The sequence below is a fragment of the Cornus florida genome, unplaced genomic scaffold (genome assembly GCF_030987335.1).
Source record: "Cornus florida cultivar Cherokee Brave unplaced genomic scaffold, ASM3098733v1 CherokeeBrave_3.0.0_Hap2_Chr02, whole genome shotgun sequence".
NCBI classification, from domain to species: domain Eukaryota; kingdom Viridiplantae; phylum Streptophyta; class Magnoliopsida; order Cornales; family Cornaceae; genus Cornus; species Cornus florida.
The window spans coordinates 19,498,945-19,525,339 of NW_026775572.1; the positions used below are offsets into that span (position 1 = coordinate 19,498,945).

Consider the following 26,395-nt stretch of genomic DNA (forward strand, 5'->3'; position numbering starts at 1 on the left):
CATCATTCATTTTTGGACACAAAAAAGAGAAATAAATTAAAAATCTTGTTAACTGCTCTGTTCATTTTTTCACAGAAGTATACTCTCGGAGCAAGGGATCATCTATTTACTTCAAAAAAAAAAAGAAAAGAAAAAAGAAGAGATCATTGAGAATTATACAGCAATAACTAATTATTTTATACAACACAGGGTTATCATGGAGCCCACTTACTAGATGGTCCTGTGTCTTTTTTCCTACTCAAAAGAAGAAAAAAACAAAAAAACAAAATAGAAATGTAGAAACTTCAGCCCATTTCTACGGGTAAGAATCAAGCAAATGAAGTCTCGTCAAAAGCAATCTTCCCATAGCTAACACCACCAATATGTACTAAAATTTTCAGCTCATAAACCTATAAAAGAAGGCGAATGAAACTCCTCAAGGGTATGTATGCATATTGACAATGTGCAAAAAAAGTTTGAGCGGAATCTTCCTCCTATTCATCATCCTCTGAATCTGTGGGTGGGTAGAGAGGAGTTAGTAGCAGTTTAATGAAATTAAATAAAGATGATCAAAATATGTAAACAGGAAGAATGAAGTAATAATCCACTTATGCTATTCATTATAGGCTCGCGGGCATTTAACACCTTTGTAGTATACATATAGCTAATAAAATCCCATAACGTTTATTGTAGGGGCAAATAAGGACCTCCCGTCGATTGGCCATTAATGGGGTGATAAAAATACTAAAATGTCCTTCCAACAATTAAAAAAAAAATTAAGTTAATGTAAAATTACTATTAGATCCTTTATTTTTGTGATTTATATACAAAGGGAAGGGCATTTTGGGAATAAAAAGGAGTATTTTTTTATTTATTAAATTTAATCAGTCATGTGCCAGGCACATGTTCTTTTAACGGTGTATTTTTAATGGTAACAGCTGAAAAGTTCTTTATAACATTTTTTAATTCTTGAGAGAGTTATATACCCAAAGTAAAAGAGATGTATGTTATTTGCTCAAAAAGTAAACCTTAGGGGTGTTTTAGATACTTAACCCTTCATTTTATTATTATCCTCCTAATTGCTGTTTTGACAACTATTATAATATAGATGCTAGATATGCCCATAAAAAACTCCTATTCTATGTTCCGAAAAGTGGGTTCTTTTAAGGGTAAATTACACGGACCTTCCCTAAAAGACAAACCTTGTAAATTGTAACACGGACCTCCCTTTTTAAGGGTCACCGATGGAAATTGCTTATGTCATGTACTTATTACTATAATGTCAATTTTGCCCTTGGTTGGAATGGAAAGACTATTTAAACCTATAACGTGAGGGAAATTACAAAAGCACCATCATCTCTTCAAACGTAACCCTTGTGCAGTCTCCAAACCCTTTTTTCTTTTCCTTCTTTTTTTTTTTTTTTTTTTTTTTCCGTGGGTATCAATAGATGTTTGATAATACCCATTTATTATATTTGATATGTTGTTGTATTCCTATACCCAATTCAAGACTTCCACGTTTACCATTTAATTAACCATTCATTAAAATTGAAACACGTGAGGAGGCGCGTTGAGGGATTTAAATATTAAAGTTACACCTTTTCTAACAACTTAAACTTTTGGAGTAGATGGTTGCTAACAAGATGTATTCCTATACTTTCAAGACTTCCATGGTTTCACTGTGAGGGAATGGATTGATCGAGAAGGAACAGACCTGTGTGCTTGTCTGTCACTAACTTGTGGCCGGCATAGATCAAGTCACTCCACCCATCTCTCTCTCTATATATCACTCCCCATATCTTTGTTTCCATCTCTAAATTGGTCACTCTCTGTAATGGATTAACAATTTGTTTCTCTTCCTGAAACTGAGTTGGAATTAGATCAATATTCCTTTTTTTTTCGGAAAGTAGTATTCCTTCCTTTTCATTTATAGAAGATTACACTTGCATATTGTTCTTTAACACACAATTGGAGCATATTCATGGCGTGTTTCTAAGTCCATTCGCAAACCAATTGTTCCACGTATTGCACCTGTTGACCAGCTTCTCGCTAAGACACCTAATCACTTGCCCATTAACAGTGATTGTGATTGATTCGGTTGGGGAACTATTTCACTCTGAATTTGAGAATATACCATGTGATTTTAAGCTCCAATCTTCATTTTTTTTCAAGATACTTTTTCCCATGGAAAGTTGTTTTTCAAGATTTTGGGAAAGTTGAAGTTTTTGTTTTTTTTGGTAAGTTGGGGCAAGTTAAAGTTGCAGGCGAAGAGGGTGAAAGGTTGTTGGAGTAAATTTTTAGATTTTAGATTATATATATATATATATAGAGAGAGAGAGAGAGAGGCATTAGTTTGGTTCTTGGGATGAAAAGATTTGTTGGATTCTAAATTTCGGTAAGTTGGGCAAGTTGAAATTGCAGCCAAGAGGGTGAAAGGTTGTTGGAGTAAATTTTCAGATTATATAAGAGAGATTAATTTGGTTGAGATGAAAAGGCTTGTTGGATTCTAAATTTGATATGATTTAAGTTTCATCAGTAGATAGGGATGGGCAGTATAGTAACTTCTCATTGTTATCTCAGGGTATTTAAGTAAAATAGGCAAATCTGTTAGTTTATTGACGGTCGTCAGTAATAGGGGGTCTGTGTTACCAGGTTTGCTTTTTAGGGGAGGTCAAAGTAATTTTGAAAACCAAAGAGGAGGTCTGTGTAATTATGGCAAACCTTAGGGGAGGTCCGTATAATTTATCCGTTCTTTTAAATAGAAATAAAAAGAAAGCCACTTTCAGAAATGTGGAAAATAGCACATTTTATCTCATACCATAATATACTGAATGGGACAGCAACAAAGGCAAGTCAGCAGAAAAAACTACTGAAATTGTTAAGTCAACTTTTTCTATCTCAGACGGAGCCTTTAGGAAAAAAACACAAAATCTCTCATATTAACTCACACAAACCCACACGCATGCCAACACACACACTCACAGAGCAATTCATGATATTTAAGATAAGATCAGTAATATTTTATGTTTTGTCAGAAAACAGAGTATGGAGTCTTAAATTCAGATATGAAACCAGGAAATGCTTACCAGACCGTATATCTTCACCAACTTTTCCTCTATTTTTCAGCTGTCTTGTGATCATTGCGCATATAAGAATCCACCAGTATACGTGGAAAACAAGTAGGGTCAGTAACATCGTATTGAAAACATAGTATAATGATATGAGATACGCATCCGTTATCTTCAAGACCTGGCAGACGTGATAGCTGGGATTTGCCAACCAAACAAAGGAACATGTGACAGCAGGCACAATATAATGGTAACTAGTGAAAAAAAAAAAAAAAAAAAAAAAAAATCTATTTAAAAGACAAACCTCGAGGCCTTGATTATCCAAAAAGGAAAGACTATCAGCCTTAGTATAAGCCATGAAATAGCAAAAAGTCCAAAGAACACACTAGCTCGAAGCTCCTTCCTAGAATATTTGAAAACTTTAGCAGCTTCCATAAACACGTCACTTGCATCATGCAATGCAAGAATAACTGAGCCAATCCGGAAGAAGCTGTAAAATGGACATATATTAATTACTCTTCCCATAGGAAATGCACATAAAAATATCAATCATTTTATTTTGACATCGATTGAACCTGAGCTTGGACTGGATATACTAGCTGGCAACACTAGGTAGAGATAAATATTTTAATGGACTCAGATGCCCCTTTCAAGAGCTTTCTAATTCATTAATGATAGTTTTATGATGATTATTACCGTCTAGAAGTTTTAACTCTGGAGTGCTTGGTCATGGATAATTCAGAACAAGCAAGCTTAACTTTAACACTAATAAAGTTACATCACTATGTCCATGAATTATGGTACTAACATATGACAAAAAGGCCACTGATGGCATGCCATTTTAGTGAAGAATACTTGAACTCTCAAATTAAGGTATACACCACCACCTTATACATTTCATCACTAAAATATTTAGCATATTTCAAAAATTAAAAAACCAGGTAGATGATTGCAATAGCCTAATGCTATACTACGTACAACTCATTATATTGCTTGCAATAGGAAAATTATTCACACATACTCGTTATACAGTGTTAATTTCTAGCACAATCTTCAAATATTGAATTTATTGATATTAATCGATATAGCAAGAGAATTTGTGGTGCACAACTATGTCAGCTTATAAGCAAAAAGGTTCATGACGATCATCATGCATTTTATCAACAGCAGAGGGAAAAGATAGGGTATTTTTTAAGTTCAAACGTATGGTGAATGTCAGAAAAGCTTGGCAATCATATCATCATCATCATCCTTGCCTTAATCCCATATGAATGTACAAACATCTATTTCATCTAAAATTATGGCAAATAGATATGGGCTTCTCACCAATCCTTGGTGCAATCCTACGTTTGTGGATAACTCACTAGTGTCACCACACACGGTACAAACTTTAGTTTTTGTATTCATATACATATCTTGGATAGTTTTTATGATTTGTAAGGAATCATATGATAGTATAAAAAACATCAGGGCCAAATTTAGAATACCAGGTTCACACAGTCACCGAGTAGGTCATTCTTATATGACGAACACCAACGCCACAAGACCCATCAATAACATATAATTTTTTTTTGATAGCCCAAGTATACATGGACTTAAGAATCAAAACAAGTGGTTTTAACCTTTAAAGGAAGAAAAACTTCAACAATTGCTGAATCCAACAGAGAAATTATTATCTTGGAAGTTGGATCATGATCTTATAATTCATAACTTATGAGTAAATCAACATTATCCAGTGTCACATAGGTCACTGATACCAAATATTAGTCAAACAGGCATGATTTGTGCAAGTTCTGAATACACTTGAACCCCTCAAAATGCTTCTTTTCCTAAATAAATTGGAAAAAAATGATAAAAGAAACTGAAACTTACAAAACCACATGCTTTGACTCAGAATCTTGAAATCGGGACCATTTTGCTTCCTTCTTTAGGTTGTTTCCCATATTCAACTCTTTCAGATTAAACTAATAGGCAATAGCATTTACAATGACATTACAAAGTTTGTTCCCATTAATCTAATATGTTGAGAGGGTGGAGTTAATACATACCTAACCTTCGACATTATTTACACAAAATGATTGCCCTCACTTACCCAAAAAAAAATGACTACCCTCATACTCAAACCTACTTTCTCACCCTTGACAGCCAAAGCTTTTATCACCGCACAAGAAAATTCTTAAATATTGTTCAATAATATTGAGCTCAATTTTTTTTCATTTTTACTTTGAGTAATGATTAAATTTAGAATAACTTAGATTCTTAATTTGAGGTATTTCATGGATCCCTTTAAAGTTAAAAGAATCTTCCTTCTAAACTTAAATAAGGGAAATTATACCTTATAGATATATATTCTGATTTATTTCCAATAAATATATGGTGAGATTTACATGACTAATTATCAGACTTAAGGATCATTTAATTCATATCTTTTAAACTGCAATTCAGCAGGACCTTACTTTAAAATTATGGAAATCATAGTATTAGAAATATTGTTGGCCAAGTCGTTGTAGCACACAGTGATAGAGTTGTAGCAAAGTGATGAGTACCAGAAGTATCAAGGATATGCTATTAGCATTGACTAACTCAAAGATTACCAGTGAAAGCGCACACAAAAAAAAAAAATTAAATAAATAAATGAAATGAAATCAGAAAGTTACCTTGTAAGGTATGAGTATCCAATCAGGATAACAGTGATTACATGATGAGACATCATCACAGAGAAATCCTTCCTCCGAGTTTCCCATGTGAGTAAGGCAGCAATGCTGTAGATGTAGAACCCACATTGGCACATATAGTACATCTTTAGGGAAAGCCTGAAATGAGAAATGTGGCAGGTCATTCAAGAAAGTTAAAAATGTTATTCAATCATTGCGGAGTTGTAACTCAAATAGAGAATTCACGTGGCCGATACCATCCATATGGGATAAAGGCAAGGATAATAATGAGATTAAGAGGTGTCATAGAATGAAACTTTTAACTGTCAAATTGGGAACATATGATAAGGAGACCTACGCCAATGCATTTTTCCAAAGCAGCAATTGCGAAGTTAATTTTGTTTTGCAAAATTCAAAATAGCAACCCATCAAAGGACCATATCATGTCTCCACTTGAGACAGTGACAGATTACTGCACGAAGCAATATTTTTATCAGCTGAAGGAGGGTAATAATTATCTTAAATTTGTGAAGAGGGTGAAACTACCAGCATAGACAGCTATCTAAAGTTGTATTAAAAATCAACACAAATTATGCTTGCCACGCTGAACTAAATGGTTGGAGCCTCCTATGCATGAAGTCTTAGAGTAATTATGGACAAAGGGCAGCTATTTTACAGGCCTTCTCTTTTTTACCAACTTCTTCGTAACACAGTGCTTTTTCAACTATAGAATTAAAAACTCTCCAAGAGGAGAAAATTCGTAACTTCTGTCAATCTCAATGCACAATTATATCTTCCCTTGCTATGCCCCCCCACCCCACAGATCAAAACAGAAACAACTTTTGCCACATCCTCCTTAAAGTTCACAAGTTAGTGAAAATTATTCCTACTGTCCAGAAAACTGGGCAACACTATCTGCTCTTATTTGGCCAAGTGTTCATAAGAAGAAGCTAACAATTCAAAGATTTGCAAGTTGCAGATTAAAGTGCTTTCTGTTATTCTAAAACATTCAAGAAAGGAGGTTTGTCTGTCCCATAAGAAGTCCAAGCAATTTTATTACTCACCTTAACTCTTGATTTGGCCAGCTGCTGAAGTACTCTTTTATATCTCTGAACCATGTCTCATCGTAGGTAGTTGTTAGAACCCATGTTTCAACAGTGGCATAGTAAGTTAGCTTCCACATAGACTCCGAGCATTTTACAATCATCCGTGCAGCCTCATTGCGCTTCACTGGACGGGCTCCATTGTTCAACAACCATTTGGCAAGCCTCTGCAGAAAATGTGAAGAACAATAAAGAAGATGTATGTTACAAATTACAAGAAAAGTCACGGTTTGAATAGTGAGAAAAAAAAAATAACTGGACAATTTGTTGCATAGGTATATGTAAGCACAAAACTTTGTGCTTTGCTATAGCAATCTATTGAAGCTCAATAATGGAAAGCTTCAAAGAATGTCATAATAAAGGTCGAGTTCAGTAGTCTATTAAAATCCAAGGTTTTGAAAATATTTTCATTTCCAACAAATCAAAATGTCCAAAATTTTAAAAACATGCAAACTTGAGAACTACTTCTAATGGTCATTTGCAGAAAGATTCTCAAAAGTTGGTTTTCAAAATGTCCTGTAAATATGTGTTATAATGTCATTTTAATTTTTCAGCTAAGGAAAGCTGAAGATTAAAAAAATATAAAAACAATACCGCTCAGGCCAAACTTTATCACATCATGGTTTTGTTATCTGCCAATATGTTTCACATAATACATTGTATTCCCAATGAGTGCAGAAAAAAGATATTGATTTGTTACATAATTTTGTAAATGCACATCCCCATGCATGGAAGAATTATATATCAATGCACTCTGATGTATGTACGAGATACCCCTACATTTCGACATTTATCCATTAGAAGCTTACACCATGTTCCTCAACACTAGAAGTAGATGAGTTTATAGGGAAAAATGATGTACACATGAACAAGAACAACATTAAATTTTTTACTGGGGTTCAAATCATTGAAAAAGTTAGTTTCTGGAATTAGCTTGTCACCAACACTGTATCAACACACCAGAAAAGGCATAACGAGCCACATCTAAACCAACATGATTGTCTCTTTGACAGCATCCCTTCTCGCGCCCTTGCATGTACAACACCAATTTGGGAGCGCATCTTCTTTCTTTGAACCAGACTATCAATCATTAAGCTTTTCTACAAAGCAGAAATCAGACCCAACAAAAAATATATAAATTAAAAAGTATACACACACACACACACACACACACACTCATCAGTGGTGTTGTCCCCTCTCAACACCTTGTACTACAATCTCACAACAAAATTCCTTTCCTAGGGGCCTTCTAACTCAACATGTCTTCCCTCCCTCTAGTGATAGTGGTGCCATATAACAGACTTTAAAAGCAAAAATAAATAAATAAATAAAAACCTTATCTATTGACTCTAACTGCCAGTCGTAGCCTACCCTACTAAACCGAGGGGGCATCTGAAACTACTAAGATTCCAAATATATATATATATATATATGGAAGGCCAACTTGAAAGCAATATCCTCACAATAGGTATGGATATATAGTGCAAAAATTTCACCCTTTAAACATCTCCTACTCACAAGCCCATACTCTTGAAGAAAGCCTTCTCACCTATACTATACTTGATTGCCTTCCATAGTTGCTGAATTCATTAATTTCGTATGAAATCCAGTGACCCCCAGTACTCTCACATTGCCTGATCATCACCACCCTCCATATGCTGCCCCTGTCAGGAGCGCATTTCCAGGCCATTTACTCTGCAAGAATTTGTTAAGCAACCTCAACTTCTTCACACCTTCCAAAAAATATCAAACTGTCTCCCAATTGACCAAATAATATTCAAATATCATCCTCCAGACCTATAGAAAGTTCCTCGGAAACTTTTTGGGACTAAGGCCAGGATGGTGAAAATGGACATAATATAGATTAGGTTCTCAGAATAATTTATTGATGAGAGTAAGTCTACCCTGTACCCTCTTTAACAGGTATTGCCCTTTCCAAGCTTCCAAAAAACCTGTTCTCAAATCTCTCCACCACTGACTTTCAGATAGATTTAACCTAAAAGATGATCCCAAGACAAGACCTAATATGAGGTGGGGAGTGACCCTATTTAACCTAAAAGATGATCCCAAGACAAGAGTTGGGGAGTGACCCTACCCTACAAAGTACAACATAAAGTATTCACAAGAACTTCCATCTCCTAAGCTTCCCAAACAAGATAAGATCACTCCACCCATTGTGCTTCTAAAACAATCTATTTTCTATAAGCCAAAGGGTGGTAATCAAATGACATGTCTAACAAAATAGATGTGGATGAAATGAAAAATACAATATACTATTTAAGAAGAAGTGGAGTATATCGTAGCTAACCGCACAATGGACAAAAATCAACCTGTCGCAGCAGATGGAGGGTATCCTTATCACCCTCCTGCTCAATATATGAAATCAATGCCCATGTGAGAAGTTGAAAGCCGCACAAGTATTCTAGACAAGGTAAGCAAAAGTTGTCAAAGATAGTTTGACCATGTGCCATGAAGATGAATAACATGTAGAACCAAAACAGAGCTATTCAATGAATTTTAAACGTTATTTCTACTCAGAGGAGGTGAAAAAAAAAAAAAAAAAAAAAAACATGGATTGATCATAAAAGCAGTGAGAAATGCCACGATAGCCTATGATTTAGAGGAGAATATGCTCCAAAATGGAGGAATAAGAAAATGGTATCGGAAGAGCTAACAACATAGAACTGTGAGGTTTCAAGTTTAGCTGGATTGCTGAGTTGTTTCTGGTAATTATCCTTGATTTGCATGAATGAGGGAGGTAAAAAGGACCAAAACAATAGTTCACATTTTCTAATGTATAACTAAATATTATTAAATATAACAAAGGCTTCTGTCAAGGATCACGTACACTCGACGCATACAAAATGCCAAAACAATAAAAATAAAATACAATTTAAGGAGTTCATAAATTTAGAGTAAATTCTCCCATTTGACTTTCCCACTTCCTTGGATGAAAAGTTTGCTAGATAAAGTAGCTTTCAATTTGAAGCTGAGGAGCTCCATGTCCTCAAAAATTATTTCTTTCTTCTGAATGCTCCAAAGTAAAGGCTTAAAGCAGGGGAAGCCCCAGTCCAGTTCACTTCTTATATTTGTTCATGACGAAAGTTCAGTCAACCATGTGCACCTATACCACTAAGGGCTATAGCCTAGTGTATCTCCTCTACCTGTTAAAGTGGAAGGCCGAGGGTTCAAGTTTTATTCAAGACAAAATGGGTATGTGACTAAACTTGCCAACACAAAACCATGTGCATCTATTGTTGCTTATACAATAATTGGTAGCCATAAGGTTAGTTGCAAGCAAAAACAACAATTGATGTCAATGCACTTGTTTCACATTGGACTCAAAAATCATAATTCGAGCAAAGAGAGCTCCGGCTGTTAATTTCGGCCTGGACCAGTTCTTCCAGCAGATGCTAAAAACAACTTTTGATCCAATTACTAAGATAATTTTTCCACTAAATGATGTACAATTAGACGTACCTTGAAAATATGACAAATAAACTACTGTCATGTTGCAGAGGCATTCCATTTAAGCAACACATTGCATGACCTTTTGGATGCTTGAAAACATGGACAATATCTACATATGGATGCGGTGAAAACTAGGGAAGGATAACCGTGTGAGCGCGATAAAGAAGTTGGCACAAGATAATAGGGTTAAAAAAGAGATTTGGAATGTAGTAACCCTGATAGATAAAGCAATAAAGTTGGGAGAAACCATGAATAGAAGGTGGGTTTTAAAATACTTAACAGAAACCAAGTGGATAGGAGAGGAAGGTAGGGAAATTGAAAAATAAAAGAATATAAACTCTTACACTAGAAGACATACACATAGAAATGAAGTAGGGACATTGATAAAAATTTAAAAGATGCCATGACTGTTATCAGAAGATGGGTTGGGATAATAACACATGTACACAGAGCATATAGACAAATGACCCACAAACTCAGTAAAAGAATCCTTCAAAACTGAAAATCTCCCCGTAGCGGAAGAAAAATAAGATAAATAAAACTCAACTTTATGTGTTTAGCTTCAAGATAGCCATTTCAGCCACTTTAAAAGTGGTCTATTCTGATTTTTCCAAATGCATTGGCACAAATAGAACAGGACTGCCAACCACACATCTCTTCATCTTCTTTAAGATGTTTGGCACCTAAAGCTTCCATATTTATCAGTACCTCAGTAGCTCATCCTGAGATTGGTAAAGGAATGCCAAAGCTGAAACTTCAATGACCTATAGCAGTACATGTATCATGTACCTGGGCAGGCTAATTTCTCCCTCTAAAGATGGTCAGAATCCTCAATATTAAATCAACGGTGATTAAACAATTAAACCATATATATAGAAGATTGCAGAATAAATATCAAGTGCCTTTGGTAACCATGCATAATAAACTTGTTTGAAAGGAGACAATGTCATTCCGTGATTGTTGAACTCTTCTTTGCTTGAAAATTCACTTTCTTGCATTTCTAAAGACCCACTCAATGCCCTAAGCTAAGACTATTTATAGGCCGATTTTACATATGTTGCAGTTATGTTTCGAATTTATTAGTTTTAATTAACTCTATTTAATGAAGACTTTAAGTTTTAACTTTAAAATTCTAACTTCAAAGAGGAATACTTTCTCTATCTAAATAGTACAAGTCCTACGAAGCCTTTTAAAAAACATATGCATATAGTCTCAAAACAAGAATCAAGAGAGATTTAGCATTAAAGTTTTGAGAGAAGTATTTTAAACAATTGAGTTTGAGTGTTATTGTTTTTTCACCCCCCTCTCAAGGAATTGTTCACACCAAAGAGAAGTGCAACCTTCATGAACATACAAATTTCATATCCGGGCTTAGTTGAATCCCGGAGATGCTGCTGTCATTCATCTACGGTTTGCGCATGGGAGAGGCTTCAACTATCTTCGAGAAGCGATTACGCGCTTCTAAGCCTGGATAAGTAGTATTGCAATAGATTTGTTCGAACAACATAATTGAATGCCTTGTTTGCATCTCTAGCGCATGATACTTCAGGGTGAGCATTGAAGCCTGACCGCAAGCTATAATGAGAATGCCCCGGAACATTTTAAGTGGAAATGTACAATGTACGGTGTCATCTAATTACTCTCAACCGTTCAAGCTTTCTTACACTTTCTTTTCCTGCTTACATTCTAGAAACCAAAAAATTTTCTGTCTTCATGTGTGTATGTGATTTATATATTATGCATGCATATAGTTACTAAATTAGCTTATAAAAAGTACATTGATATGCAACAATAATCAAAATCTTAAAAGAGGCTCTCCATTACGAAAGAATTCCATTTCAAGATTCAATAAAGTAGCAATAAGAATGCAAAAAATTATACAAAATGTGACACAAATAGAAAAACTTACACGAAATAAGAATCTGTCAAGTATAACCCTGAGGGCAACGAAACCAAATGCGAATAGGATCGCGAGAATGAAATGCCAAGCGCTTGGGTCGCTGCTGTGAATCCAAATCGAATCCATGAGAGAATTCGAACCTCTAATTCAGGAACACGCATTCATAGTCAATCCACGACCACGAGAAACTTCAACTCCGCATCAAGAAATATACGCAGATAGAGAATGTACGCAATCGACGATATATATATATGTGTGTGTGTATAATTGCTGTAGAGAGATTAGAGCATAGAGGGTTTAGTAGAGAGAGAAAGAAGGGGGCAATGGGGCGGTGTGCGCACCGGAGCGGCTTGCCTGAATACTAAACAATGTACGGTCGAAGGAGGGATGAGTTGGTGATACCTGATTTTGAAAAGCAAAGTTGATACGGAAATGGTTAAGAAATATGTAATTAGGGAAATGAAAGTTGGAAAAGAAATATTTATCAATAAAAACAAATAATTTAACATTAATAAGACAGAAAAAATAAAATAAAATTAGGGTGAAAATTTTCCTTTTGCCTCGTGAATCATAATTACCATCTTATTTTTAAAATAAAAAGTTTAAGCAAAATTTTAGTATATATATATATATACATATATATTTTGCAGTCTTTAAGAAAGTAGAAATATAATAATAGTGTTTAGTAGTAATACATACTGAGTATTTTGTTATAGGATGTAATAATAATAATATAAGAAATTAAGAATAAGAATATTAATAAAAAAACAATAATAATAATAAGTCATAATAATAACAATAGTAATTATAATAAGAGCAATAATAATAATAATAATAACAATAATAATAATAGTAGCACTAGTAGTAAAATAAATTATAATTGTAACGATAATAAATTGCTCACTCCACCCGCTGTAAACTGTTTTTGCAGTCTCATAAATTAAAAAAATAATAATAATTCAGAATAATAGTAAGTAAATGAATGGACATGAACATATATATATACTCACCTACAATCATATATGTGAATATATATATTAATATATATATGTATTAAATCATCATTCATAAACCCATAAAAGTTTTTGCAATTTCATAAATTATAAATAGTTCAATATAATAGTAAGTATAATAATGGACATGAACATATATATATATTATCACGTATGCATCAAATCAAACTCATAAATTATAAACAGTCCAAAATAATATATGGCAAAAGTACAAAAAATAATATAAAAAAAAAAACTTTTAAACTATTGGTTGGCTAGTTGCAAGCTGCTCTTTTGATCTAAACTTGTGAGAGGGTATTATCGATATTTGACACTTATGACCACCGGAAAGGAATATTTTGTAATTTAAAGAAGGTTAAAAAGCCTCTAATAAAATTGAGGGTAAAGTGCATTAAACCCCTTTGAACTATTGGAGTATGTGCAAGAAATCCCTGAACTATAAAAGTTACAAAAAAAACCCCTGAACTATTGGGTATGTGTAAGAAACCCCCTTAAACTATATATTTTTTTGCAGTTTACCCCATCTACGCGAATTGATTGACTGAAAGGGACGATGAAGCCGAGAAATTTGTGGCTGAGATCGGAATGGTAGATGTCGTCTGAGGAATGTTTGGATAAGCCAAGGAATCTGTTGTTGGGATCGGTGGGTCTCTTGCGATAACTCCATCGTAGCCTTTGCGCCACCCGCTAGATTCGTTGGCCGTATATATCGTACTTCTCTGCACCGTTGCGTCAGCCCACTGCCGTCACCGCCTTACCTGTTGTTCAGCTCACCTCCCTCGCCAGTCCATTCCAAGCTTGCCGGCCCATTCCGCCATCTCCATAGCCGAGCACACCGTCGTCCGTGTTTCGAGCACATAGTCGTCCACAGTTCATCGCTGAGCCCCCTTGAGCTCACCGTCGCCTCCACAGTTCACGGCCGAGTCAACCGAGCTCTCATCACAGCCGATTCCCCTGCGCACAAGCCGCCATCATTCGAGACCGAGCCATCCCGTCGACCTCGAATTTCTTTGGTCTCTTCTCTCTCTCTCTAGCTCTTTGTTTTGGGTTGTGTTGGGTGAAAAGTATCTTTTGGTAGAAAAAAAAAATAATAAAATAATAAAAAAATTGTAAGAAGTGTATAAGTTAAAACGACGCAGTGTGTTATAAGAGTAAACTAGTCTTTTAAAATTTTCAGTGCCGAAAGCTGATGTTATGGGGGTAAATTGTAACAAAATTATAGTTCGGGGGGGTAAATTGTAACAAAATCATAATTCAGGGGGTTTCTTGCAAATTACCAATAGTTTAAATGGGTAAATTACAACAACAATCATAGTTCAGGCGTGTTTTTTATAGTTTAGGGGGGTTTCTTGCAAATAACTAATAATTTAAAGGGGTTTAATACACTTTACCCTAAAATTAATGAGCTAAGGCTACGTTTGATTTGCATAAATGAAATGAAATGCAACTTGAAATGAAATGCAACTTAAGAATGGAATGAAATGAGAGATTTTTTTTTTTTTTACGCTTTTGTCTATAAAAATGCATGAAAATAAATAAATAAATAAAGTGTAAGGATTTGATTTTAAGCAAATAATAATAATAATAATAAAAATAAATAAATAAATAAATAAAGTGTAATGATTTTATGTTAGACCAAAAAAAAAAAAGGCCGAAACAGAGCATAGAAGAAAAAATACACGCCGATCGCTGAGAAATACCTCGGATGAAAGCGTCTCTCTCTGATTGATGTGATTTTGGTGCCCGAATGAGCTTCATCACATTGTAAGTGCTCTCTTCATTACACTCGCCCATTTGATTTGTGGTTGTCTTTTTTAGAATCTCTGATTCATATCTTGCACAAAAGCATAAAAGTTTGAATTGAATGCTGAGAACTAATATAATTTCTCATTTCTAAAAAAAAAATTAAAACAAACTTTAGTTTACTCTTCAGTGTGACAAATACAAATTCTAATATTTAAATTTGCAGACGAAGCTCTCTTAATTCCTCAGTTATAAACAATTTATATATGAGCATTCGTATATACACAATTTATGTAAAATTAGTGCGCATGCTAAACCTTTTTTTTTTATTTTTTAAACTATGTTGGAAATGTTTGGATTTATAAATCTTGCCTTATGAAACTTTCAATGTCACTCCCCCAAATTTAAATTCAAGATCATCTAGTCCTATAAATAAGTTTTTTTTTTTTTTTTTTTTTTACTTGTTTAAATTTAGGGTTATCCCAACACAGAATTTGAATCTGGGTTGAGTCCTTTAAATTGTGTTCTTCTCGACTCCGATCTAGAGTTGTATCTTGTTCTTCATCTTGGAAGTTAATATGACCAATACAATGATCATTATGTTACAGGTGCCGAAAGAATCATTTAGAAGTCCAAGTTTTGAGTACAACTCTCCAATGTGCAAAAATAAAAGGTTCCTTGGCTAAAATTGAGGAAATATCCCTATCGAATGTCATTTGGACTGCTGCAAGTGTATAGAGGAGGTTTTGCAAAGTAATGGAAAGGATTTGGAACTTGGGAAGCTTTGGTTGAGGTATGGTAATTTTGGGATTTAAATTGTTACATGACATTGGTACAGCTTTATCGACTATCTTGACATGTAATAATTTCTTGTACTGCTTATCAGAATTATGTTGTTAATTTGTTTTATGAACCAACGATCTCATGAATAAAATCTCTATGGTTTCTGATTTTTCAGTTTTATTGTACAGTTCCCTAATTTTTTCTTTCTTTTATGATAAGCATGCACGCAAATTTAGATTGAATTCATTCGTAGTTTCTGAAGGAGGCACAGGCTGTTAATCTGTTGCTGGGGCTTATTTCTTTTCATTGGTTCAATCGACAATGATTTTGGTGCTTTGTGAAGGTCATATTCTTGTAGATATGGACCATTTTCATAATTCCTATTGGATGAATTTGACTGCTTAAGAATTTTCAGCTATTGAAATTGGCAATGTCAGCCTATTGTCATGCCACGTGAGCTTGGAAAGGTCCAAGTCCATGACACTATGCTGTAAAAATCTTTTAATGGATAGATGATAATTTGAAGCAACTTTACAAATTCACTTTACTGTTGGGTTTAAATGGCACTAGAATTGTGCTAAAATTGAAATATAAGACATTGGCAAGGTTATATTGTTTCCTGAGTTGGTTTACAGAGGTCAAAGGTTTGAGATGGTAAGAAAGCAACACAAAGCTAGTGAGATTAGGTTGGCCTAGTTTGTCACCATTCTCTTGTGGATATATCATGTGATTCAAGACGCTTTCAACATTTTTGGTTCAGTTACGTCACTGCTTGAAGGTTCGCGATACTACTAACCATCAAGATGAATGATGGAATACTTGCTACGTGGCTTGTATTTTTTGGCTATATATTAGCCTTTTTGGGAGAAAATGACACTTACTTTTGATGACTGAAAAAATGACATATTGCTAAATTTATCAAATCATAAACCTCATTGGTACTGTAAGGGCTTAATCACATGATTATGATGTTCAAATTAGTATAAAAGAGCAATTTGTTGTAAGGATGAGGAAATTTAGTTAAGGGTTTATACTTGAAGGTTCAGGATCTTACCTAATAATTGAGGTTACTTATGGAAGTTCATTTGTCTCTCTTGATAATTCATGTGTTCGTATCCCCCCTATTTCAGGAAAATAGAGAGAAGTTTTTTTAGCCACCTTTAAGTAATAAGGAATCAATTTTATGGTCAACGCCCTTTTTTGGTTAAATAGGTGTAAGTCATCTTCATTTGGTTGATATCATGATCATCATCACCATCAAATGTTACAATTGTTTGATAATTGTAAATTAGTTTTGATGAATCTATATAATAAATCTGAATATGTAATTTAACTTCTGTATTCATTAGGTTCTTGATTTTATGAATATTCTCTAAGGCACCAAGTCTTTATTTGCTGGAATATAATGCTTACAAGTGCAATTGTTATGCTGCTGAGAAAAAAAAAGAGGAAGGTATTTTTGAACTTAGATTTTCCCTTACTTTTTCCTCTGAAGATGATGGTCAGGATGGCTGTAATTTTGTTGCTACTGAAGTGGTGAAGTTCATTGGAACTACCTTACCACAGTTATTATGGTGATTATTACATCATTGTGTTATTAGATGATGATTTGGCGGTAGTGATTTTATGGTTTTTCATGTTGGTAACATTCCACTAATTATAGTAATGATAATAATGCAGTGGTAATGAATGATGATACTCTAACATTAGTGGCAATGGGAAGAAGAAATCCTTTTGTTCCCTAAAGCATCCTTAATCCAAGTTGAAACATAAAAAATCATGGTGCTTGAGTGATCCTATTAGAGAATAATAAAATTGTTTCCATGTGAGTCATGAAGTTAACACGTACTTTTACCCCTAAACAAAAACTAGGAAGCTTCTGGACCACGCTTGGACGAAACACTCTATTAGACATAGTGATGTTGTGGGCCAAATTTGGTGTCGGGTCGCAATGCAACCTGTTGATTGAGGGGGTCGGGGGCAGCGCCCTGAGAAAAAAATTTGACCAAGTTTTTTGCTTGCGGGTTGTGAACCTTATTTAGTACTCTCTTGTAGCCCAATATAAAAGTGTTTTTTAAGGTTTGAAGTGAGACATCAAGAGACACTGAAAATCACATAAAAGAAAGTGAGAGCGAGAGCTAGGGTTTGGGGACTGAAACTTGTTCGCATAGTGAATTCTTTCATGGGATCTTCACCGTGGATGTAGGTTTTGCCAAACCGCGCTAAGTCTTTTCGTTCTTTGTGTGTGGCATGTTTATTTTCTGTCGTGTTTCTTGGTTGTTTCTTGGGCACAAACCCTAATTCTCGAACCAATGAATAAATTTTCCCCATATAATGTAGAAATTGTTCCCATTTCCTTTGGACACCTCAAATAAGCTTGAGAAACGTAGTATATTATGCTAAGATTTTCTACATTTCTAGGAAACAGTTCAAGGTCTTCTTTCTTTTTACTATTGGTTAGATGCATGTGTTGAATGTTGAGCTTCTTTATAGTCTTCACTGAGAGTTGTATCATCTTGGCCCTGATTCTCTTCAGGCTTTAGTTTGTTCTTTTCATCTTAGAACTCTTGTTAAACTTGCATCTTGAAACTGGTTTTCCACATTATATTCCCATTACTGTACGGACTGTGAGAGAGATTATCAGTGAGTAGCATTTTTTAGGTTAGAAACTTGGAATCATCCATGCTAAAGAGTTGAGTTAGAGCTTGGGGTAGTACACTGCCGTTTAGGTCTGGGTCACCACCACCTTTTGGATCCTTCAAAATATCACATGAGGGGACACTGGCCAAGGCACAACAGCTTCAGAATGAGCAAGGGGTAGCTACAATTGTGTGCTTTGGTATGGGTCCCTCCTCCACAATATAAAAAGAAGCTTTAATTTACTTGAGAGGGTGCCCTCTATCCAAGGGCATTTCCTTTTTCACATGGCCAATTGATAACTAAGGCGTGTCACTTCTGAGACCTCTGATACCGACCTCCATGTGAAGCAATACACATTCTCGAACCATACAGATGAGGTGACATGTCATGAATTACGTAAAGCGTTATGCTATTCTGACCGACCAGGTAGAATGTGAAGGGTGACCAATTCTTTCACAACTGTCGGATGCGCTAGTTTGGGTCCTGCATAAACTCATATGATGGCTGTAAAACAGGTTGTGAGTTTATTATTTTCCTTACATAAATGATGTCAATTCTTTGATTAATAAAGGCTATGAAATTTTGTACACTACTACTCTTCTTTATTACTAGGTAGTCGCATCGTAGTTACAAAATTCCAACTTGTAATTACAATGATATTAGCGAGAAAGATGGACCCATAAAACAGAGGGTCGAGATTTAAAAATTATAATATCTTCTTACGTGCAATTATCTTATTAACTAGCACTAAGTGCAGTTTGAAAACAACGATTTACATGTCATCATATTAATTAAGAGTAGCTTTCTGAATATAAGGTCGTAAAGCGATTTCCTGCTGGAGGCATACTTCTGGGGTGCTGGAATCTTCCCAGAATTTGGCTGGTAGACCATGTTGAGGGACTGGGAACGGGCGATACTCAATCCCACTTTCGGAACCCACCACCTCCCACCTGCAACCAACATCATCAAATACAAACAAAAGGAGCCTTGTCAAAAAAATTGCTGTGTCTAATGCACATCCTAACTTTATGCACTACTTGCACAGATCATCTACCATTTTGTCTCTTTAATCCATTCAAACTTATTTCATGAGCCCTTATTAATTGGCCCTGACAAGGAAATGTCTATGATTTCTCACTCTGTTTCAATTTGAGCTATATTGAGGTTCTAATTGTTCAAATTATTAAATGTTTCAGATACAAAACATCCAGGAAACATAAGAAAGCACTCCAATATATTTTACAAGTTTTCTTAGATCTTGCTGGAATGTTGGTTCTAAGGAAAGAATGCATTAGTGTAGTAAAATATATTGTATCTTACCTGAATTTGGTGACCAGGTGATGGATTAAAATAAGCATCTGCAGCTTGGCAAGCTCGTTCCCTGGACAAGCATGCACTCCATTACCAAACGGCATAAATGTATGGGGTTTCGGAGCAACCTGTATCCATCCATAACCAAATAAGTAATATTAAGAAAACCATTGAATCTATTTGCCTCTCACTTCTCTAGAGAGATCAGTGTGAGAGTCAACTTTCCAGCATTATCACATACCTCAAACCTGGATGGATCAAAATGTTGAGGATTGGTGAAGAGTTCGGGATTATGGTGAATGCTCCTGAACAATGGCATCACCTTCCAACCTTTTGGAATAAGGTATCCTGTCAAAACACATCAATCCCATTAAGTATTTAAAGGATAATTGAAAAAGAAGCATGCTAAGATTACAGAATTATAGCCTCTTTTAATCTTTATACCACTTTAGGTCTAGTTCAATATACTTTGAATCCTTACCCTCATATTCTACATCAACCACTGCTTCCCTAAAGGTGAACGAAATGATGCTCGCCATCCTCAAGCTCTCCAATATGACCTGAAATTAGAGATATATACAGTTCAGAAAACTCTCTCTATGAATTTGCTTCCAATCAAGCACATCACAAGAGTGTGAGCAGTTAACATACTCTATAAGTAAGCGGCATATTTCTAGTCTGAGCCCATGTCAGGGACTGCTTTCCTCCAGTGTTCAAGTCATATATCGCCTTTTGCTCTGCCTGAAAAGAAAAAAGTAAATAAAATCATCATCATGATAATTTTATGCCATTTCATAGTAAGAATATCATGTTTAAGATAAAAACGTAAACTACATAAATCATGGGGGCCAGCAATGGAGTTTGTAAAGCCTGAGTGGGGTTCTTACCTTAACAGCTTCTAGAACTTTCTGATCATCATGGAGGTATTTGAGAATCCATGTCAGGACACTAGCTGTTGTATCTTGTGCAGCGAACAGTACGCCAATGATGTTATCTGCAATTTGATCCTCGGATAAACACTGACCCTTTTGGTCTTTGAAGTTCAGTAGATTACCCAAGAGATCCTTCTCTAATTGTCCCTTCTCCTTCCTCTCACAGATGATCTCACTTAGAATCTGACTAAGCCTTTTCCTCGCCTTCAAAGTTTCATCATCAACAGAGAGATGAAAGAAATTGTTAGTTTAATATGCTCTAATCAGAGACTAGAATAGCAAGTGATATTTGAAGTTGCTTACCAAGAGTGCTTTGTCGTATGCAGTTCCTGGTATTTTTGTTGGAAAAGAATTGTAACCCTTATCTACTATGCAGTAGTTCTCCTTCAGTTCTTCCCTATATTTTCCATCCAAGTGACTAAAGATCAAAAGAATGCCAACTTCAAAAGTGAACTGTAGAAGATAATAAATCCCATATTAGGAAAGCATATTCCAAACATAAAGGTGGAGGACCCATTGATCACAAATTTATGGAGAACTCATTAATGGAAACAAAATTCTAAGGGCCCATGAAACAATATGTGAAAAAAACAACTGAATCACAAGCCCCAAATTATTAAAAGATAAGGCAAGCGGCAGAGACAGCGTGAGTTTCAACATAAAATAGTGTTTGTAATAATGAAGTAATAATATATGTTAGAAGTGTCAAGTCAAACAAACCTTCTTCATCTCATGGAAGGTGTTAATGATCTGCCCACCAGCCCGTGACTCCAAGGTAGAAATTGCTATGGCTTCGATGTCAGGAATCAATTTTCGAATTGCTTCTGGAAATAATGAGCTTTGAACCAGCTTCCTTAGTTGACTGTGGTAGTCTCCTTGGTGGAAAAACAGTGCAGAAGGGCCAATCAGCTCCTCTTTGCTTTTGGGGTATGCGGGTTTGAACAAGCGAGCCTGAGTCACTAGCACAAACCGTGCGGCCTCGGGACTTGCCAGCACAACACAAGGGCAACCAAGTATGTGAGTTTTGAATATGTCTCCATATCTGAATAAAATATTGGCACTTTGAGTCAAATTTCATGCAGAGGAAAACATGCAATATAATGAAATTAACTATAACATTTAAAGATGGTGTTAACCTTTTTTGCTTTTTAGCAAAGAATACATTTGGGTTTTGAGAATAGAGTTGGAGAGTCTCTCCTATATAAGGCCACCCCATCGGTCCCGGGGGAAGCTTAGTAGTTCGTTTGGGATTTCTCTTTCGTTTTTTAGGTAAAAATTTTGAAAGAAGATTCCCGAGAAAAAGGAGAATGTAACTAAAGAAGGACAAAATCTCCATTAAATGTAACAACTCTCTCTCTCTCTCTCTCTGTGTTTTTGTTGTAGCAGTGATATGGTTAGCTTTGGGGTGAACAGAGTGGAGTTATGATGAGGAATGCTGCTTGCGGGATCAAGTTGGTGGAAGGTATGAGTTGGGATGGGGTTTATATAGAATGGGGAGTGGAAGTTGATAGAGACATATCTGGTATGAGAGGAAGCTTGCCAATTGTAATCAGGCCAGAGTTGTCCTAATCATGGTAAGATACACAAATCCAACACATTACACGTAAGACGACGGGAAGTAAAATTTTGCATAAGAATGTGTTATGGGTGTCAAATTCTATGGATAACAAACAGCTTTTTAAGAAAGTTTTGGAAAAAAAAACTTATCAAAAAAAAAAAAAAGAAAGTTTTGGAAAAAAAAAAAATATTAGACCAATATTTTTGTTGTAATTGTGATGGATGGAACATATTAGGTTTCAAACACTGTTGCATAGTGGATTCTTACCCCCTTTTCTTCATTCCTATGTGGATATATGTATTGGATGTGGTTTGTTGTCTTGTCTACTGTATGAAATCAGGTCTAGATAAAAACTAAGAGTGGAATGTCTAATACAAATAAAGACACTAAAGTTCTGACTTGGGATATTTCCAATTATCAGCTATGAGCCTATGAGCAAGCATGCTTCAAATATGCCAGTTTTGGAAGTTGAGTCCGGTTTAGGAGTTGCTTTTGCTTTTGAGTAATGGAGTAAGTACCAGTTTGGGAGGCAAATTTGAAACAAGAAATATGGTAAAGATGCTTTACAAAAGTTGCTTATGCTTTACATGTGCTTTACAAATTTTTCAAAAGTCCTTTGCATTCAGTCATCTACTTAATTGAGTTTACGTGTGATGACTCGAACATTGTTTGGTATTTTTGTCTGCATATTTTGTTTGACCTACATGTTGGCTTATTGCTTACAATACCTCTATTGTGACCCATTGTTTTCCCTTACAATCTACAGCTACATCCGTACGGTTGCATATTAATCAAATACGAGTTCTACACGGATTGGCTACAATTCTGCCTTGAGTATATATACGATCCCATGGTACATTTTCTGCCTTCTGTTTATACAAACCATTTATATTTGCCATTGTGTATTTATTATGACTACATTGATCTATTAGTTTTGATGCAACAGTTTTATATGAAATACATTGGCAAAGTTGTAGCATAATGGTTGAAGTGCTACTAGCATGACATCTTAAAAGGAGCGGTTGGATCTTTATTGTTCGCCCATTAACAAAAAGAACTATGTTAAATGCGGTTTCAAAAGCTGGGTCCCGGTTTATTTAGGGTAAGGGTTAAAACCATAATATCATAAAACCCCGTTGTACTATGAAATTTATGCATATAACCCCCTTGTACTAAGTAAACCTCGTGAAATCCCTTTTAACTCCTGTTAGTTTGCCATCAGACACCAACATGCTTACTCTCCATGCGACCAAAATGCCCATGTATATATACCCTTCTCATTTTTTAAATTAAAATTAAAACCGTAATATCAATTTTTTCATTTCACAATTTGCATAACAAATCTGTCGCGGAATGGGATAAAATGATCACTTTAGTCAGAACAAGGGGATGTTATGATTTTACCCTTAAGAGTAAATGATGTTAGAGGGTAGTTCTGGTTATATGTTTCATAAAGAGGATATAGCCAGTTTTGTGAACCATTTAGCTGCAGTTTGTTTCCAACAAAGAAGCATTAGGACTCCAGTCATTGGGCGGTTTGGTCCTATGTCAAGTTAGTTCACTGGCCCCAAGCTCGCCGTTAAAAAATTGGGACTTTGCCAACAGGACAAGATAATAAATGGCGACGGCACAGAAATGATACTCTCCTCGTCCCAATGTCCCTTTTCGATATGGAAAATCCTAAACCTACCAAGAAATGATACTCTCCTCGTCCCCAATGTCCCTTACGGGGGCCTTTGAGCTCTTACCTCACTCTGGAAGATTCAAGAGATACCAAGAGAACAATACACCAAATGTATGTCTACTTTAAAATTAGAATATCGGGAGAGTACAATCATTTGGCGGAGATTTGAGTTCTCACCCCTTTAATAACTAGAGAGTTAGGAGTTATTGGGGTTTGGGGAGAGGGGATTCGAACCTAAAAATATAGGGTAGGGATACTTAAGGTCTGACCATTTATCACTCGAACAACACTGTCACACCTTAGCTCTTATTTCTAAAAGATTGAACAGATATCTTTTAGAGTGAGAGGTAAGAGCTAAGGTGTGGCGGTGTTGTTCGAGTGGTCAATGGTCAGACCTTAAGTATCCCTACCTTATATTTTTAGGTTCGAATCCCCTTTTTCCAAACCCCCCAATAACTCCTAACTCTCTAGTTATTAAAGGGGTAAGAGTTCAAATCTCCGCCAAATGGTTGTACTCTCCAGATATTCTAATTTTTAAGTAGACATATTTTCAGAGTGAGGTAAGAGCTCAAAGCCCCTCCCCCTGGTGCGGGTAAAGTAAACATTCAAGACAAATATTTTAGGACAACCGAAAAAAGAAAAGATGAATTATTATATTAGAAAGGAGGACGTATCAAAATAAGTGTATTTCAAGTTACCATTTCGCCAGTATATATGCAACACATTCATTGTTGTTACCTTCTGAAAAAAAAAAAAAAAAAAAAAATCACATTCATTATTGTTCAAATGAATGCTAAATTCAAAACTTTGTCCAAAGGGTTACGATCTATTTTGTATCCTGTCTCTTCGTTTTAAAAATAAAATGAGACAAACTTTCCAAATCCAGTGGGAAAGAGATACAAAAATGATATAAAGCATGATAATACTTTACATGAATTATTGAAATGTGTAATGCATGTGTGAATGTTCATGATGCATGTGATCGTAACATGGAGGAAGAGATACCAGAGTTGGGGATGTGTGTGAGAGAGACTAATGTGATCTGGATCACTCCTACTACTTTTATTCTTTGTAAAATATTAGGTACAATCATTCACACATTTTATTCAATGTGGAACCACACCTTCCAAAATTGCATCAACAATTGCAAGTTATACAACAAGGGTATTTTTATTTTATTTTTAAAAATTAATTTTTTTAAAAGAAATTTGTAGAAACAACATTACAATTAGAGCACAGGGAGTTGAGTAATTTTGTATTTTTTAAAAAATATATATATATATATATATATATATATATATAAAGTTTAAATCGCTCATAATCAAAGTGTAAAAAAATAAAATTTAAATCACACAAAATGAGAACATGAGAACCAAAGTACGTCGGAGGCAAAATGTGTGACTGGTCAGCTAACTCATTTGGATAATCAAGCGAAAAAAAAAAAATCATTTGGCCCAGCATCGCAGGGTATTTAGCATTTTCAATTAACAATGGCAAAAACAAATGAATAAAAAAATAAAAAATTAACAATGGTACTCTCTAGTAGGACCTAGGAAGGCTAGGATCTGGCCCAGTGGTGAGGGGTTGGTTGCCCAGTGAATCGGCAATGCATTCCAGCTCACACATTCGCACCGCCGAGATCTTCGACTTTTCAGGTCGAATGGCCCTCGTGTCATGTCCCATTCAGGTGGACCCACGTCGGTGGCGTACGGAAAAGGTCGGATTCGAACCTTCGCGAGATTGGGACCCAGCCTCCCACGTGACGTCAGGTGCTGATCACCTAAACGCTAGGTGGTACGACACGTATAAAAATATGAATGGTTGGTATTCGCGATAATTCCGGGACTAGAAGGAACTGTTGGTACTGTGCGTGCGAGAACTCCAGAAGGAACCAACAGTTCACCGTTTGATAAGTCTACTTCTCGTTGACAATACATTGGATGGACGGTTGATTTGGCCCTTTCAAGAATACTATAGTTACCAAAATTGAGACCAAGGGTGTACCACTCATAAAGAAACCCCACCCTCTCCAGTACAGTACTGGAGAGCCCAATTCACCATTGGCAGCGGGACCCATCACGTGGCGTGCCAACCATCATTATTGGTTAGTTGGCTCGTGCCTCAGGCCTCTCCGGTACATTTGGGTCAATGTAAAACTTATTATGAGTATTAAAAAATGAGTTGTTTCAATCACAAATAAATTTTATGAATGTTTATCTTTACATAGTCAATTTCAAGTTTAGTAAAAGGAGGAGATTGCATTAGGTCCACCAATAAATATGAATTTTAGGGATTTTTTTTTTTTTTTTTACACGAATGTTAGAGAATAAAAGAACAGGAATCATGTAGTGAAATTCAAGTAGTTGGTAAAAAAAGGTTTAATTTGTTGCAGTCATGCAATGGTAAATATTGCAAAATTACCCACACAAGGAAGCAATTTATGTATGCGACTATTCATTATGGGCTTTTGGGTGAAGTAAAGCAAGTGTGATGACTTGTATTTGGTTGAAAATTCAATTTAAATGTTAGGGATTCAAATTATTTTTTTGAAAAATA

The 26,395-nt window shown here is 35.3% G+C and overlaps 2 protein-coding genes and 1 long non-coding RNA gene across 4 annotated transcripts; 1 reads left to right on the plus strand and 2 right to left on the minus strand.

The window, feature by feature from the left end:
• Positions 1-27: 27 nt before the first annotated feature.
• LOC132294081 (ceramide synthase LOH2) lies at positions 28-12,567 on the minus strand. The gene is made up of 6 exons (XM_059791808.1): positions 12,185-12,567; positions 6,766-6,971; positions 5,705-5,860; positions 3,352-3,537; positions 3,066-3,244; positions 28-493 (listed from the first exon to the last, which is right to left on the minus strand). The coding sequence occupies exons 1-6, from the start codon at positions 12,299-12,301 to the stop codon at positions 474-476; spliced, it is 864 nt and encodes a 287-aa protein (XP_059647791.1). The 5' UTR covers positions 12,302-12,567; the 3' UTR covers positions 28-473.
• A 2,188-nt stretch (positions 12,568-14,755) lies between these two features.
• LOC132294083 (uncharacterized) lies at positions 14,756-25,790 on the plus strand. Of its 2 annotated transcripts, XR_009477963.1 has the most exons (4): positions 14,756-14,952; positions 15,540-15,724; positions 22,922-23,008; positions 23,102-25,790. It is a non-coding gene; the product is annotated as an uncharacterized LOC132294083 (long non-coding RNA). The 2 variants fall into 2 exon arrangements; XR_009477962.1 differs by having other exon boundaries at positions 14,759-14,952; positions 22,922-25,790.
• Positions 18,910-22,035, minus strand: LOC132294082 (abscisic acid 8'-hydroxylase 4). Its single transcript, XM_059791810.1, has 9 exons — positions 21,734-22,035; positions 21,318-21,639; positions 20,901-21,050; positions 20,553-20,801; positions 20,317-20,406; positions 20,147-20,225; positions 19,907-20,013; positions 19,675-19,793; positions 18,910-19,304 (listed from the first exon to the last, which is right to left on the minus strand). Exons 1-9 carry the CDS (start codon positions 21,931-21,933, stop codon positions 19,142-19,144), a joined length of 1,479 nt encoding a protein of 492 aa, XP_059647793.1. The 5' UTR covers positions 21,934-22,035; the 3' UTR covers positions 18,910-19,141.
• Positions 25,791-26,395: the final 605 nt, after the last annotated feature.

Bases quoted from the DNA above. Each gene is read 5' to 3' on its own strand.
- LOC132294081 (XM_059791808.1), bottom strand. From the start codon at position 12,301: ATGGATTCGATTTGGATTCACAGCAGCGACCCAAGCGCTTGGCATTTC. The intron at 5,861-6,765 runs GTGAGTAATAAA...TTCTCATTTCAG, and splicing joins TGGCCAAATCAAGAGTTAAG to GCTTTCCCTAAAGATGTACT. The intron at 494-3,065 runs GTAAGCATTTCC...ACCCACCCACAG, and splicing joins TGGTGAAGATATACGGTCTG to ATTCAGAGGATGATGAATAG.
- LOC132294082 (XM_059791810.1), bottom strand. From the start codon at position 21,933: ATGGAGATTTTGTCCTTCTTTAGTTACATTCTCCTTTTTCTCGGGAAT. The intron at 20,226-20,316 runs GTATGTTAACTG...CTCTAATTTCAG, and splicing joins ATATGCCGCTTACTTATAGA to GTCATATTGGAGAGCTTGAG. The intron at 19,305-19,674 runs GTAAGATACAAT...TGTTGGTTGCAG, and splicing joins CACCTGGTCACCAAATTCAG to GTGGGAGGTGGTGGGTTCCG.